This window comes from Penicillium bovifimosum (assembly GCF_028826915.1).
Source record: "Penicillium bovifimosum strain IBT 22155 chromosome Unknown utg000001l_segment0_segment0, whole genome shotgun sequence".
Classification (NCBI taxonomy): domain Eukaryota; kingdom Fungi; phylum Ascomycota; class Eurotiomycetes; order Eurotiales; family Aspergillaceae; genus Penicillium; species Penicillium bovifimosum.
The window spans coordinates 1,300,552-1,312,485 of record NW_026622710.1 but is presented as its reverse complement, the minus strand read 5'-3'; the positions used below and the strand labels follow the sequence as shown (position 1 = coordinate 1,312,485).

The window sequence follows — 11,934 nt, the reverse complement described above, 5'->3', positions numbered from 1 at the left end:
GCAACCCCAACCTCAAGATCGTGATTCATCAATAAAACCCGTAAAATCCTCCCCAGCAACATCAAACACACTCACACTCACCCACTCAAACATCGCACCACCATTCAAAATGACATTGCAATTCACCCAACCGACAGCCCTGATCCTAATAGACAACCAACAAGCCTTCACCAACCCAACAACAATCTCCCACTGGGGCACAACAAGATCCAACCCAAACTATGAACAAAACCTCCAAACCCTCCTCACCACCTTCCGGACAGCAAGAATCTCATCCCAAGTCCCACTGGGAGTGATTCACATCTTCCACACCTCCCTAGATAAAAATTCCCCCTTCCACCCCTCCAATCCCTCCAACCTCCTCCCACTAGACTTCGCGACTCCCGCACCAGACGGAACCGAGCCCGTCTTCTGGAAGAATGTCAATTCCTCCTTCATCGGGACTGGGCTCGAGGCGCATTTGCGGGAAAGGGGATTCCGCCAGCTTATCTTCGCTGGGCTGACAACTGATCATTGTGTTTCGACTACTGTGCGCATGGCGGCGAATTTGCGGGTTGTGGATCGGTTCCCTGATGGACCGGTTCGGTTGAGAGCGGATGGATCGCGTGAGAATGCGGGTGTGGTTGATTACGGGCGGATTGTGCTTGTTGGTGATGCTACCGCTACGTTTGGGAAGAAGGGGATTGATTCCGAGACTATTCAGAGGGTTTCGCTTGTTAGTCTTGATGGGGAGTTTGCCGATGTGTTGCCGACGGAGGAGGTTGTTGAGGCTTTGAAGAGGATTTAGGATTAGAGGTATGGGCGTGGCTGTCTGCGTTCTGTATGTAGTAAATAATGGTCACTGTTGTTATGGATGGGTGCCTTCAATATCCCTTTACCTTTACGGAGTAGCTTTACCTTCTACGGGGTAGTTCTAAAGGAGAAAGGGAATGTGCACCACATGGGTGTCTACAATGTTTTACAGCTGGCATAGTGACAGAGTTTTGGGTAAAGAAAGGCTGTTGCCGTGGTAGGGCAGGTAGGCAAGAAGTGAGGAAAAGTAAAAGTATAGGCGAAGCTTGAAAGGGATAGGTACAAGTTATATTTGGTTGGAAGAAGCATGTAAATATACTATGGGCATGGACGATATCAGATCGAGAACCCCCCTTGAGGGCCTTGACTGTCCCGTTCTGGGCGTCAGTGGACATTTCTTTCACATGACGGGTCCAGTTTTGGCATGTGCTTCTAAATGGTAATCAAAACGATCAGCTCTGAGAAATAGTAAGAAAGCAAATCAAAAAAGTAAAAAAGATCTCTCTCCCTCGGGGAATCGAACCCCGGTCTCCCGCGCTTATCGGTTTCAATGACAAGCGGAAATCATCACCACTAGACCAAGGAAGATAAGATGGCTGAGTTACTGCTCGGCCACTTGGCTGGTTAATGTAATGTCGAGCAGTTTTGATTATTATAAGCCAGAGCAAATTCATACCTATTCCAATCCAAGTCAAATCACATCACGTCTAATCAGTTCGGATCATCTTGCATTTGTAGATCTCAGGCTATGTTAGTGGCATAGTTGTTGCTTTCCAATGATAACCGTATAAGTGCGTGAATCAAATAGATACACAATTTGATGCAATTGACAATACGCAGGATGTTCAACCCCAGCTCCCATGGATGCGGGTAAACATCACCGTGATGTCACAGATATATAATTGCCCCTCGGGGCTCATGTCATGTAGTAGCATCCCCACGCAAATGAATTTTCAATATAACCATGGAAAGGCTCTTAATATACAACGTACAAGATTTGTACAACCCCCATCGCATCATAAAACCCGTACATCGAGGCTCCAACCCACATCCTAGGATATCCAGCGTAGACCAGTCCTCAAGTCAAGCACTGTCCTGGCTCCCGGAGCCCCGGGAATGGATGTCGCTTACTCCCCGATTTCCTCAGGATGAGCCTGAAGCCCACGGTCGGAGCTGAGATCAGCAAGAAAATCGCCTAGGTATCAATCGTCAGGTTGGCGGACATTATTACCCCAGACTCGTAAACCAACAGGGAGGACATACGGTGATCAACCTCCTTCTGAGTCCAATGCTCTGTATTCTGATGCAGACCTTCGATGGCGTGTTGGTGTGCAAGCTCCGAGCACATTGCATGGGGAGATCTGTATTATCCAAGCATGTCAGATATAGTACTCAGATGCGAGTTATGCGACGGCGAAGCTGTGTAAACTCACGGGGCAACGTCTCTGTCCGCGATGCCATCCACACCCTTGCCTCTGGATGGCGGGTTTGATTGATCCATATTGGTGAGGGAGCTGCGGCGCTCGGCGAAGTTGGGATCTAGGGGGTTGCGGTCGATAGTGGTTGTCACCATGTTGAGTGTGGTTGATGGCTATATGATTGTGTGTGGTGTATGGAAGATTGGGAGTGTGGTTATGTTGGAACGGTTGTCAGGAAATGAATACTATTTATTGCAATATCAGATGCGGGGAGGTATTCGATAGTCTTTGCATGTCGTCAGTCGGGTGTGGCAAACGTGTGAGTATCCATGGATACACAATTATGCGGGCAACCGCCTATACGACGCGGTTTAATTTTAGGATTTGGAATGGTGGACGTCACTTCTCTCAGCGTGAGACTTTGGAGTACAGAAGGGGATCAGGGATCTAGAAGAACCTAAGGAAGAATGTGCTATTCATATGAAAATGAGTTTGATGTTGCACGGGGGCGAAATATACATGTAGCCAAGCAGGTTCAACCGGTTATAGTTAGAGCAAGTCGCGGAGGACAATGGCAGGAATGAACTTCGTCGACCGTGTCTGGCATAGATTGTACCCGTAAGAGAGGGAGTTAACCATGCGATGGTTAGTTCCAGTACAGGAAATTAGTTACCTAGGCTAACGTTAAGCTTAGGTACCCGTATGCTATGCTCAACAACACAGTATATAACCCTGCCATTCATACTCATACGCCTACTCATTTTTACTTGTCTGATCGAACATCCCGACGCCTTTCACACCCTTACATCGTCTACTCTAAGCATCCGACCTCCGTGTCTCGGGACTCACCATCGAGTCCGGGCCCAGCATTGATGGCACATCTTTTTCCCTCAAGAACGTCGCATATGCACCTGAATGTGTTGAGCCATTGAATTCGTAGGCGCTTTGCTTGGACCTCCTGCCGCACCCAGAGCCGGGACTCGGGTGCATATGCGACATTATTGAGGGGAAAAGATGTGCCATCAATGCTGTCAGTGGGGGTCACCTAGAGAGGCGTTATCCTAGCCTGACAACTCATATGAGGCTGAAGCGAGTGCCAAGTGGACGTATCCGGGGTTGAAGATCATCAGTGTGGGTATCTGCCGTGTGTCATGCTTTTACATGTCGGACAGTATCTCCATTGCCTGAGCGATAGGAAGCTTCTCTCATTTTCACCCAAACTGGGTACATAAATGAGAATAGAGTCGGGTGTACATGATTGCACCGAGCTCGCGTGGTGACTCAAAGCCTACTGTGAGATTACCGCAGTAACTTGTCAACCAATGTCGCGTACCCGATTGCAATAAGGTGAAAGAAGGTAGTCTTGGCTCTCACAGCGGTAGCGGAGCTTCATGTCTTCGCTTAGAGGCACAAATCAAGCAAGAGAATGCGAATGGGAAGAGTGCGAGATCGCAAGACGCGGATCCAGTAACCGCAAATGGAACGAAATCGAAATAAGCGAGCAATTTGTGGGGGTGATCGACGTGAAGCCTCTGGCTCGGGACACTATCCTAGTGGGCACACAGCCGCACAGCAAATATCGACTTGCCAAATGAATGATTACACAGATTGCCGGGAATGGAACAGATTCAGAGCATTTCAATCTTTATCAATTGCTTCATCTAAGAACATCCAAGGAACTCCAAGAGCCCGTCCAACATCGTCACGTGTGGGCCAATCACATTGTGGGAAATTGGCACCCACTAGTCCCAAAACGGCTATTATCTGGAGAAAAGTCTTCGGTGGAGAAAAAGAAGAGAAGGAAAATCATTTCGGTTCGGACACTTGACAGGTTCATGAGGAAATTCTAGATAGTTCTTAAAGGACACTGGATCCTCTTCTTGGAGATGTTAAACACACATCCATCTTTGCTGTCTGTGACAAGAACCCGGCATCGGCAACGAAACAACATTGACATCATACCTTTGAAGTTCGGTGCACTGAGAGAACATCAACCGGGCGATTCATTATCGGTATCGATATCACAAGATTCCATCCGCAGCTCGTGACATCGGAATGGTGTTCATGCGTGGCGATATCTCCGGCCACGATGAGCAGACAATAGGTAAAATTCCCGAAGAACACCCGGCATCAGGAATCTTGAATATTAACCTCGTCGCAGATCATCATGAACCTACCAAAGGCATCACAGTAGTTACCTGGGAAGGACCAGATGATCCTGGAAACCCATACAACTGGTCTCACGGCAGGAAATGGCTTCTTACAGCTCTGGCTGTATTCGCCACCTTCATTTCCATGATCAACGGCACAATCTTCACAGTAGCTCACGAGCCAATGAATGAGCGCTTCAACATCTCAGATGCACACTTCCCTCATTCCTACTGGCCCGTTACATCCTGGGCACTCGGCGGCGGCTGTTTCTCCCTACTCATCCTCCCGCTCATGGAGGACTTCGGTGTGCGATGGGTGTTCCTAGGCACGTTTGCGACCTTCATCTGCTTCAACATTCCACAGGCAGTGGCGCAGAACTTCGCTACGTTAGTCGTGACGAGGTTTTTCGCCGGAGGCTGTGTCTGTGTGCAGGCCAATACCGCCGCCACGGTGATTGGCAATGTCTGGGATTCCGAGCGCAGTCGCAATATGCCAGTCAGCCTCTTCATCCTAGCTTATCTGGCGGGAAGTAGCATTGGGCCCGTCATCGGGGCTGCAATCTTCGACCACCTCACCTGGCGGTGGATCGGCTATCTCCAAATAATTTGGTATGGTGCATTATTCCCCGTTTACTTCTTCTTATTCAAAGAATGTCGCGGCATCGCGATCCTGGGACAGCGTGCCAAGGCGAGACGCCGTCAGGGCGAGAACGCTTACACCCAGCATGAGATCGACACACAGGACCAGTCAATTCTGAGCATCGTGGGTCGCAGCGCCAGCAGGCCGCTTGTGATGTTTTTCACTGAGTCTGTGGTGTTCGTGTCAACGCTGTGGTCTGCTTTCACCATCGGCTCGTTATACCTGTTCACTCAATCAGTGGAGCAGGTATTCACGCAGCTTTATGGCTGGTCGCCATCGCATGCTGGATACGTCCAAACAGCAGTCGTGATAGGGGAGTTTCTGGGATGGGTGGTCACCTTGTTTTCGGGCAAGGTGTATTTCGACTCGGCTTCTCGCAACAAGGAAATCCCCGGTACCCCTATCCCAGAGGCCCGACTGTATTTCGCTATTGGAGGGGGTATCTTCGGCATCTCCGGTGGTATGTTCACATACGCGTGGACTTCATATCCCGATTTCCCATGGATTGCACCAGCCATTGGTCTCGCCATGGTGGGCGCTGGTAGCGTCATTGTGGTGACGGGCATTTCTGATTATGTGGTGGACTCGTACAGCAAGTATGCTGGCAGTTGCATGGGTATCATTGCCGCTGGTGAGAATACCCTGGCGGCGTTCCTGCCGCTAGCTACCATGAGCATGTACAATGTACTTGGTCTCCAGTGGGCCAGCACGTTGATAGCCTTCATTGCGTTGGCTCTATCTCTTGCCCCAATTCTGATGCTTATCTGGGGCAAACAGGTCCGAGCCCGGAGTCCGTTCATGAAGGAAGCAGTCGTGGAAAAGAGGAGAAAGAGTATTGGCTCTGTCTGACGGGTTCCTCTGTATATACCGAAATAGAAACGATAGATAGTACATAGCACAAGGCTTTGAAATCTGCCGCTGTCTTCTTCACATGATCTTTTCATGGTCACATAGATCAGCCCATCCTATACTTCGGAGGTCTCGTATGCTCAAGCATTAGACCCACGGACATTATATTCCAGCCGGTTCCGACTTCCGACCCATAACCGCATGGCGATCATGAACACCATACTAGCCTCCCGATGCCCCTGCATAACCTGGCGCACCCGTGAAATAGGTGAACTCTATCCACTTGCACGGAGTATTCAGCACTCGAAACGTCCGAGACAAGTTATCGGTAGTTAGTGATAACCCGAACTAGAATTGAAGGTAACGATTACAACATAGCAAGAAAAAGAGGAGTATAGTTTGAATCAGGGGGAATCACAGAACTCTACTCCATAGCAAAGTCGGAGAATTTCCAGATTGCGGTATAGAACCGGCAGCCCGCCGCTAAGCCCAAAAGGAAGGTCCTCTCCCCCGCCCCTTAGCATCCGCGTCGCACGTTCCAATGATATTTTCACTGCCTTAACGTTCTCGAGGTAAGACATGCATATGGCCGTTGACGTTGTCGATCATTGAAGGAAGATAGTATATAACCTTGCAGTTGACGAGAGGGACCTGAATGGTGAATAAGTGAAAAGAACAGGAGAAAAGTCAAGAAACACAGCCGGAGCTCGCAAGCAAGCCCCAATAGGACCATCAATCTAGGACCAGAAATACCTCCAGACGAGTGCTGTTCTCCACCAAGAACAGGGGAAAATCGGGCGAGCAAGATCTCTCTTTGTTCTGTCTTCGACATACCAACCGTCTATATTCCGCATGAGGCTCGCTGCAGCAGGATCTAGAACCTGAGACGTGATAAAGGCCCCACGTTTTTCGCGGAAGACCCAACTGCCGACTTTCTAGATTGTTTCAGGGGCGGGCGATCAAACGCGGTTGATGCATGGGTGTTCTGTGCAATGAGATGACTGGCAGAGGTGCCAGGGTTCTGCACTCGGACTAGCGGCTTGTATACCCGTGCCTGTGACTGTCGAGACTTGTCTGCTGGAAGGTTCTTTTCAGGGGTTTGACTGACCTGGTCGAAGTTGAAACCTCCAGCTCGAGTCTATATTGACGAAGGTGGCCGACTTGGACTGTGTAGTCCTCCCGATCTGGTAGGGCTCCGTTGGACTGGGTGCTGTTCTTATTCTTGTCTAGTGCTTGTCGAGTGGTTGTGGGGGATAATTATTATCCGGTAGATGATGGATGAGGCATCTTTGGTACAGGGAATTGGACTTGAGAGGTCGAATTGCTGTTATGATAGTCGTTGAGGATGAAATAGAATCATTGCACAGAGTACTTCGTACATACATTGGGGTTCTCAGAGCAAATATGGTGTGTAACCAGCTCGGAGTGGCGAGAAGTGGCAGACTATGCATTTAGCGAGAGTTCTGATCAGTACTGTAGACTTCCGTGACTGCAGAATATGTAAAGAAAGTCAAAGGAAACGGCTTGCTATGCGTATGTCTATTGGTTGTAAGCAATGCCAAGCTTGCAACATGCCCTTCAGTGTACTCCGTAGGTACTCCGTACATGTCTCCTCAGTGGACAGTTTACAGTACCTGTCGAGGTACCCATATTTATGGTCTGGACTTTTGCTCAACCGTGGATCTGACATATGACAAGGCCAGAAGTGGAGCATAAACAGTCAACAAATGTCGGGATGGCTTGTTTTTCCACTAAATATTACAGGTTAAAATCTGCATATGGAGCAGGCATTTCATTAGTCAAGGGGCAGCGAGATGGAGACTACCAACATGTTGTGCGTATGTGGTATCTCATCCCTTCGGATAAGTTCATTTGATCAGTCAATTCCGAAGAAGATCCCAAAGCCACAGCCGTTTATACACCGGAGCAACATCGGAGAAAATACAAAATCTCTGAGACGGTTTCAGTGGCTGCAAGTAAGCGCCCACTGTGATTCTGAAACGAGAAGGCGGGTGCTTCAGGTCCCAGCGCCAGTTTGATGAGCCTTGGCTGGACCCACCCCGTTCTCCCCGTTGGCCTTTCCCTGTCATAAATGCCTTTCTGAAGGTGGCAAGTGATATGTTCATCACTTGGGACATTTATGCAGCCTGGTCACCAGGTGGAGTGGATACTACACGGAATACAATCTACCGCCCATTCAAGATACATCTGGTCAGACAGGGGGGTGTTCCTTTGTTCTTGAAGACTTGAAGAGTCAGCCTATGTCTGTGAGTCTTTTATATCTTGGGAGGTCAAGACAAACTATTGTGAGTAGTGTATTGAATTGAGTCCGTTTAACTTGATAAAGACTCTCACCAATTTGATAGATCATCAATCTAAAATCACCCGAGCATGGATATTCGGACTAACGACCTTATTCTGTTTGGAGTTGTAAATGACCGATAGATACGGTGCCAGTAATTGCATTACCGAATAAATAACAATCAATACCCGCCCATCGGCCATGACTAAGAAAACACCAAAATAACATACTAGTTTATGACCGGTCAGGGTCCCTGGGCGCTTCTCATTCCCAGTTCCCTCGATTATTATTAGACTGACGTTGTGCATCTTCTCCTCTTCCCCCCTTCTTCTCTCATCATCAGCTACTCAGTCTCCTCTTCACTTTCGTTTCTTTCTTCCGCTGCGCGCGAACAAAAACTCATTCAGAGGCTTACCGGCTGGTCCAGTTCAATCTCTGACGATCTCTCTTTCTTTCTTGTCTTTGTCTTCCCCAGAGGCTGGTTCCTCTGTTCCACCCATTTCGCGCTTCCTTGTCGACTCTAGTGTGTGATTTCTATACTTGCCGATTGGATATTGTCTTCACTGGTGGTCAACGTTGATCCTCGCACTTCCGATACTGTGTTGTCGAACCGTTCAGCTGGTGAGTGTCAGCCGAGGTCTTGCAGCTATGTCTCAACAGAGTCGCAGAGAGGAGCTCCGTATGATTGGATTTGGATCGGGCTCTTTGTTTGCGCATGCGTTATCAAGCGGTCTCTTCCCGGAGCTAATCATCTATGCAGTGCGCCCTACGTAGCAAAGCACAAATAACCATGTATCCTCAACCGGGTGCTCCCATTTCTATGGCGCCGCCCCAAAAGCCCGAGACCTTCATGCTTTCAACCGAAGCACAGCGAAGTCTACCCCATGATGCGCAGGTGGCCTTGCAACAAGTGGACAATTGTATGCCTTTGGGTTGCTTGCCTGCATCAAAGCAATATGTACTGACTTGAGCTAGTGAAATATTTCCTCCTGTCGGCTCCCGTGGACTGGCCGCCTGATCAGCTTATTCGACGATTCTTGCTTCCGACAGGCGACTATGTTTCTTGTGTCTATTGGTTAGTCTCACTCTCAAGAGTGATGGCGGGGGACAAGGTAACTGACCTCATTTGAACAGGAGCGGTCTCTTTCATATCTCCGGTACCGATATCGTCCGTTGTCTCGCATTTCGATTCCAGGCCTTTGGACGTCCGGTAAAGAACTCGAAGAAGTTTGAGGAGGGTATTTTCTCGGATTTGCGCAATCTCAAGGCCGGCGTCGACGCGGTCCTGGAGGATCCGAAGAGCCCATTCCTGGACTTCCTCTACAAAAACAACTGCATTCGGACACAGAAGAAACAAAAGGTGTTTTACTGGTACGGCGTACCCCACGACCGGTTATTCCTCGATGCATTGGAACGGGATTTAAAGCGCGAGAAAATGAACCAGGAGGCCACTACGGTCGCAGTCAGCGAACCGGCCATGTCCTTCGAATTCGACTCGTCCCAGTCTCTGTACGAGCAGTTGACCAAGTCACAACAAGTGAATATGAACTCTTTCGCTGCCCACGCAAGTACGACATATGGCCAGCCCAACTCCCCCGTGGTTCGGACCGTTGACGCAATGCCTCCTCCGCAGATGGCTCCTCCAGCGATCCCTCTGCTCCCGGACGACTCTGGGATTCCGATGTACACCCACCAACAGATGCCCCTGTCGAACAATTTAGTCCACAGCATCATTAAGCGTGAGCAGGACTACGGCCCGATTCAGTACGATCGCCACGGAATGCCAATGACCCGCCCGCATCAGCGCCACTCTTCCATGCCGACTTTCTACGAGTACTCTCCGGCACCGTCCTTTGTGTCTTCGCAGTATGAGGATTACAGCAACCGCGGCTTGTCCTTTGAGCCAGTCACCCCGCCGCAACATTCGATCGGCCTTGGAGGGGAACCCGCCTACATCGCCAACGAGGACACCGGCCTTTACACAGCGATTCCGGATATCTCCAGTGGACCCGGCTATCACCCGATGATGCAGCTGCCTCCTTCGAACTTGACCAGTAATCACTATCAGCCTGCGCCTCGGTCCTACTCAGCGAATCCATATCCCGTCATCGAAGGGTCCCCTACATACAAGCAGCGCAGACGTCGATCTTCCCTGACGCCCAACACTGGAAACCACCCATCCAATGGCATCGCCAATGTTCAATCCGCAACGCCAGGACCTCAGTCAGTATCGTACGCTGCTCACCGACCAAGTGATCTCCGCCGTTCGGTTTCCAGCTCAGTTGCGCCAGTTGCAGATGGGGATGACATCCAAAATCTCGCTCGTACTTATCCAAGTGCAATGCTGCCACAGAAGGACCTCCACGATATGTCCCGACATGGTACGCCGCTGCAGAGCCTGGACCAGAGCACTGGACACCATGGAGGCTCGTTGGCAAACCAGTCAGATGATTTGACTGCTTTGCCAACCAACGATGCTCACGAGACTGCGGTTCACAACACTACTAGCCGGTCGGAGCGCTCGGCCTCTGGTCCTACTCGGCGAGCTAGGAGTGCAACCATGATGGAGTTGGGACCGTATCCGAACAAGGCCCATTCTTGCCCAATCCCGTCATGCGGCCGAACATTCAAGAGATTAGAACACCTCAAAAGGTAAACTTACTTCGCCTTGTGCACCCACTTTGGGGCTGACTTTGCACCGTGCCCTGGGGTGATGGTTTCTTTTAGCCGCCGACTAACCCCTGTTTATAGACACGTGAGAACACACACGCAGGAGCGTCCGTACCCTTGCCCTTACTGCAGCAAAGCCTTTTCACGGTCCGATAATCTTGCACAGTACGCTATCACTCCTCCAAGTTTATGTTGCCGAAACTAACATTTGTCAGACACCGTCGGATCCATGAAGCGCAGCAAGATGGCCAGTCAATCACTCCGACCGATGAAGACCTGGAAAATGACGAGCATGAATATGGATCTCCTAAAGAGAAGATGTGCCCACCGGAGCCCACTCACTCAATGATGAGCACGTCTAGCATGACGTCGATGGCAGCTCCTATGAGCATGCCGTCGGCGATGACCAGTATGGTTGCTTCGCACATGATCGCCCCGCAACTACTCCAGCAACAGATGTGAGAAGTCTGCAGAGCTTGATGTATCTACCACGAAAAGGTAGATTGATCGTCTCTGTACTCATCACTGGGGATGTTTATGTCACCAGCGGATTTTCATTTGTCATTTCCCTTTTGGAGACTTCAAGGCGCGTATAGGCGTTCTTCGCTTCGGAGTTTATATCGCTTATTGCTTGATCGCACATGGCCCATGCTGGCCTCGCACATACCGCTATATTCGTGTAAAGCTTGCTTGACATGGTGTTCATTCTCTTTTGGTTCTTTTTGAATTTCGGGCTGTGCTTTGGTTACAGGAAGCACCTTGTATTATTGGTGTCGGCTGCCCCTCCGCGCGAATTGGATCGTGCTGGCAGGCATCTATTTCATGCTGCCTGGCGGGTACGGGCACGGGAAAGGCCCGACTAATCTCTCACTGGAGACTGGCTTGGAGAGGGAGAGGATTTGGGTTGTTTTTGCATTGGATTGTCCGGCACTGTCCATGAAGAACGGCTGGAAAATCGGAGGTTATTTAGTATGCTTCATATCACACATTAGTTATAGACAGAGAGCCATTGTGTCACGACTTTGAATTGGAATAAACAGAAAAAAAAAACACTTGAAACTTTTGCATTAGGTATCTCTCGTTGCGTTACTTAATTATTGCGTATTGCTCAGT

At 49.7% G+C, this 11,934-nt stretch overlaps 5 protein-coding genes across 5 annotated transcripts; 3 read left to right on the top strand and 2 right to left on the bottom strand.

The window, feature by feature from the left end:
* Nucleotides 1–109: 109 nt before the first annotated feature.
* N7515_000496 (uncharacterized protein) lies at nt 110–787 on the top strand (the record flags this gene model as incomplete). Its single annotated transcript, XM_056661240.1, has 1 exon — nt 110–787. The coding sequence occupies one exon, from the start codon at nt 110–112 to the stop codon at nt 785–787; it is 678 nt and encodes a 225-aa protein (XP_056526406.1).
* A 1,132-nt stretch (nt 788–1,919) lies between these two features.
* N7515_000495 (uncharacterized protein) lies at nt 1,920–2,365 on the bottom strand (the record flags this gene model as incomplete). The annotated part of the gene is made up of 3 exons (XM_056661239.1): nt 1,920–1,987; nt 2,056–2,153; nt 2,226–2,365. 3 exons carry the CDS (start codon nt 2,363–2,365, stop codon nt 1,920–1,922), a joined length of 306 nt encoding a protein of 101 aa, XP_056526405.1.
* Nucleotides 2,366–3,026: 661 nt separating this feature from the next.
* On the bottom strand, nt 3,027–3,209 carry N7515_000494 (uncharacterized protein; the record flags this gene model as incomplete). The annotated part of the gene is made up of 1 exon (XM_056661238.1): nt 3,027–3,209. The coding sequence occupies one exon, from the start codon at nt 3,207–3,209 to the stop codon at nt 3,027–3,029; it is 183 nt and encodes a 60-aa protein (XP_056526404.1).
* Nucleotides 3,210–4,265: 1,056 nt separating this feature from the next.
* On the top strand, nt 4,266–5,849 carry N7515_000493 (uncharacterized protein; the record flags this gene model as incomplete). Its single annotated transcript, XM_056661237.1, has 1 exon — nt 4,266–5,849. One exon carries the CDS (start codon nt 4,266–4,268, stop codon nt 5,847–5,849), a length of 1,584 nt encoding a protein of 527 aa, XP_056526403.1.
* Nucleotides 5,850–8,941: 3,092 nt separating this feature from the next.
* On the top strand, nt 8,942–11,283 carry steA (sexual development transcription factor SteA; the record flags this gene model as incomplete). Its single annotated transcript, XM_056661236.1, has 5 exons — nt 8,942–9,071; nt 9,127–9,226; nt 9,286–10,803; nt 10,903–10,986; nt 11,037–11,283. The coding sequence occupies 5 exons, from the start codon at nt 8,942–8,944 to the stop codon at nt 11,281–11,283; spliced, it is 2,079 nt and encodes a 692-aa protein (XP_056526402.1).
* Nucleotides 11,284–11,934: the final 651 nt, after the last annotated feature.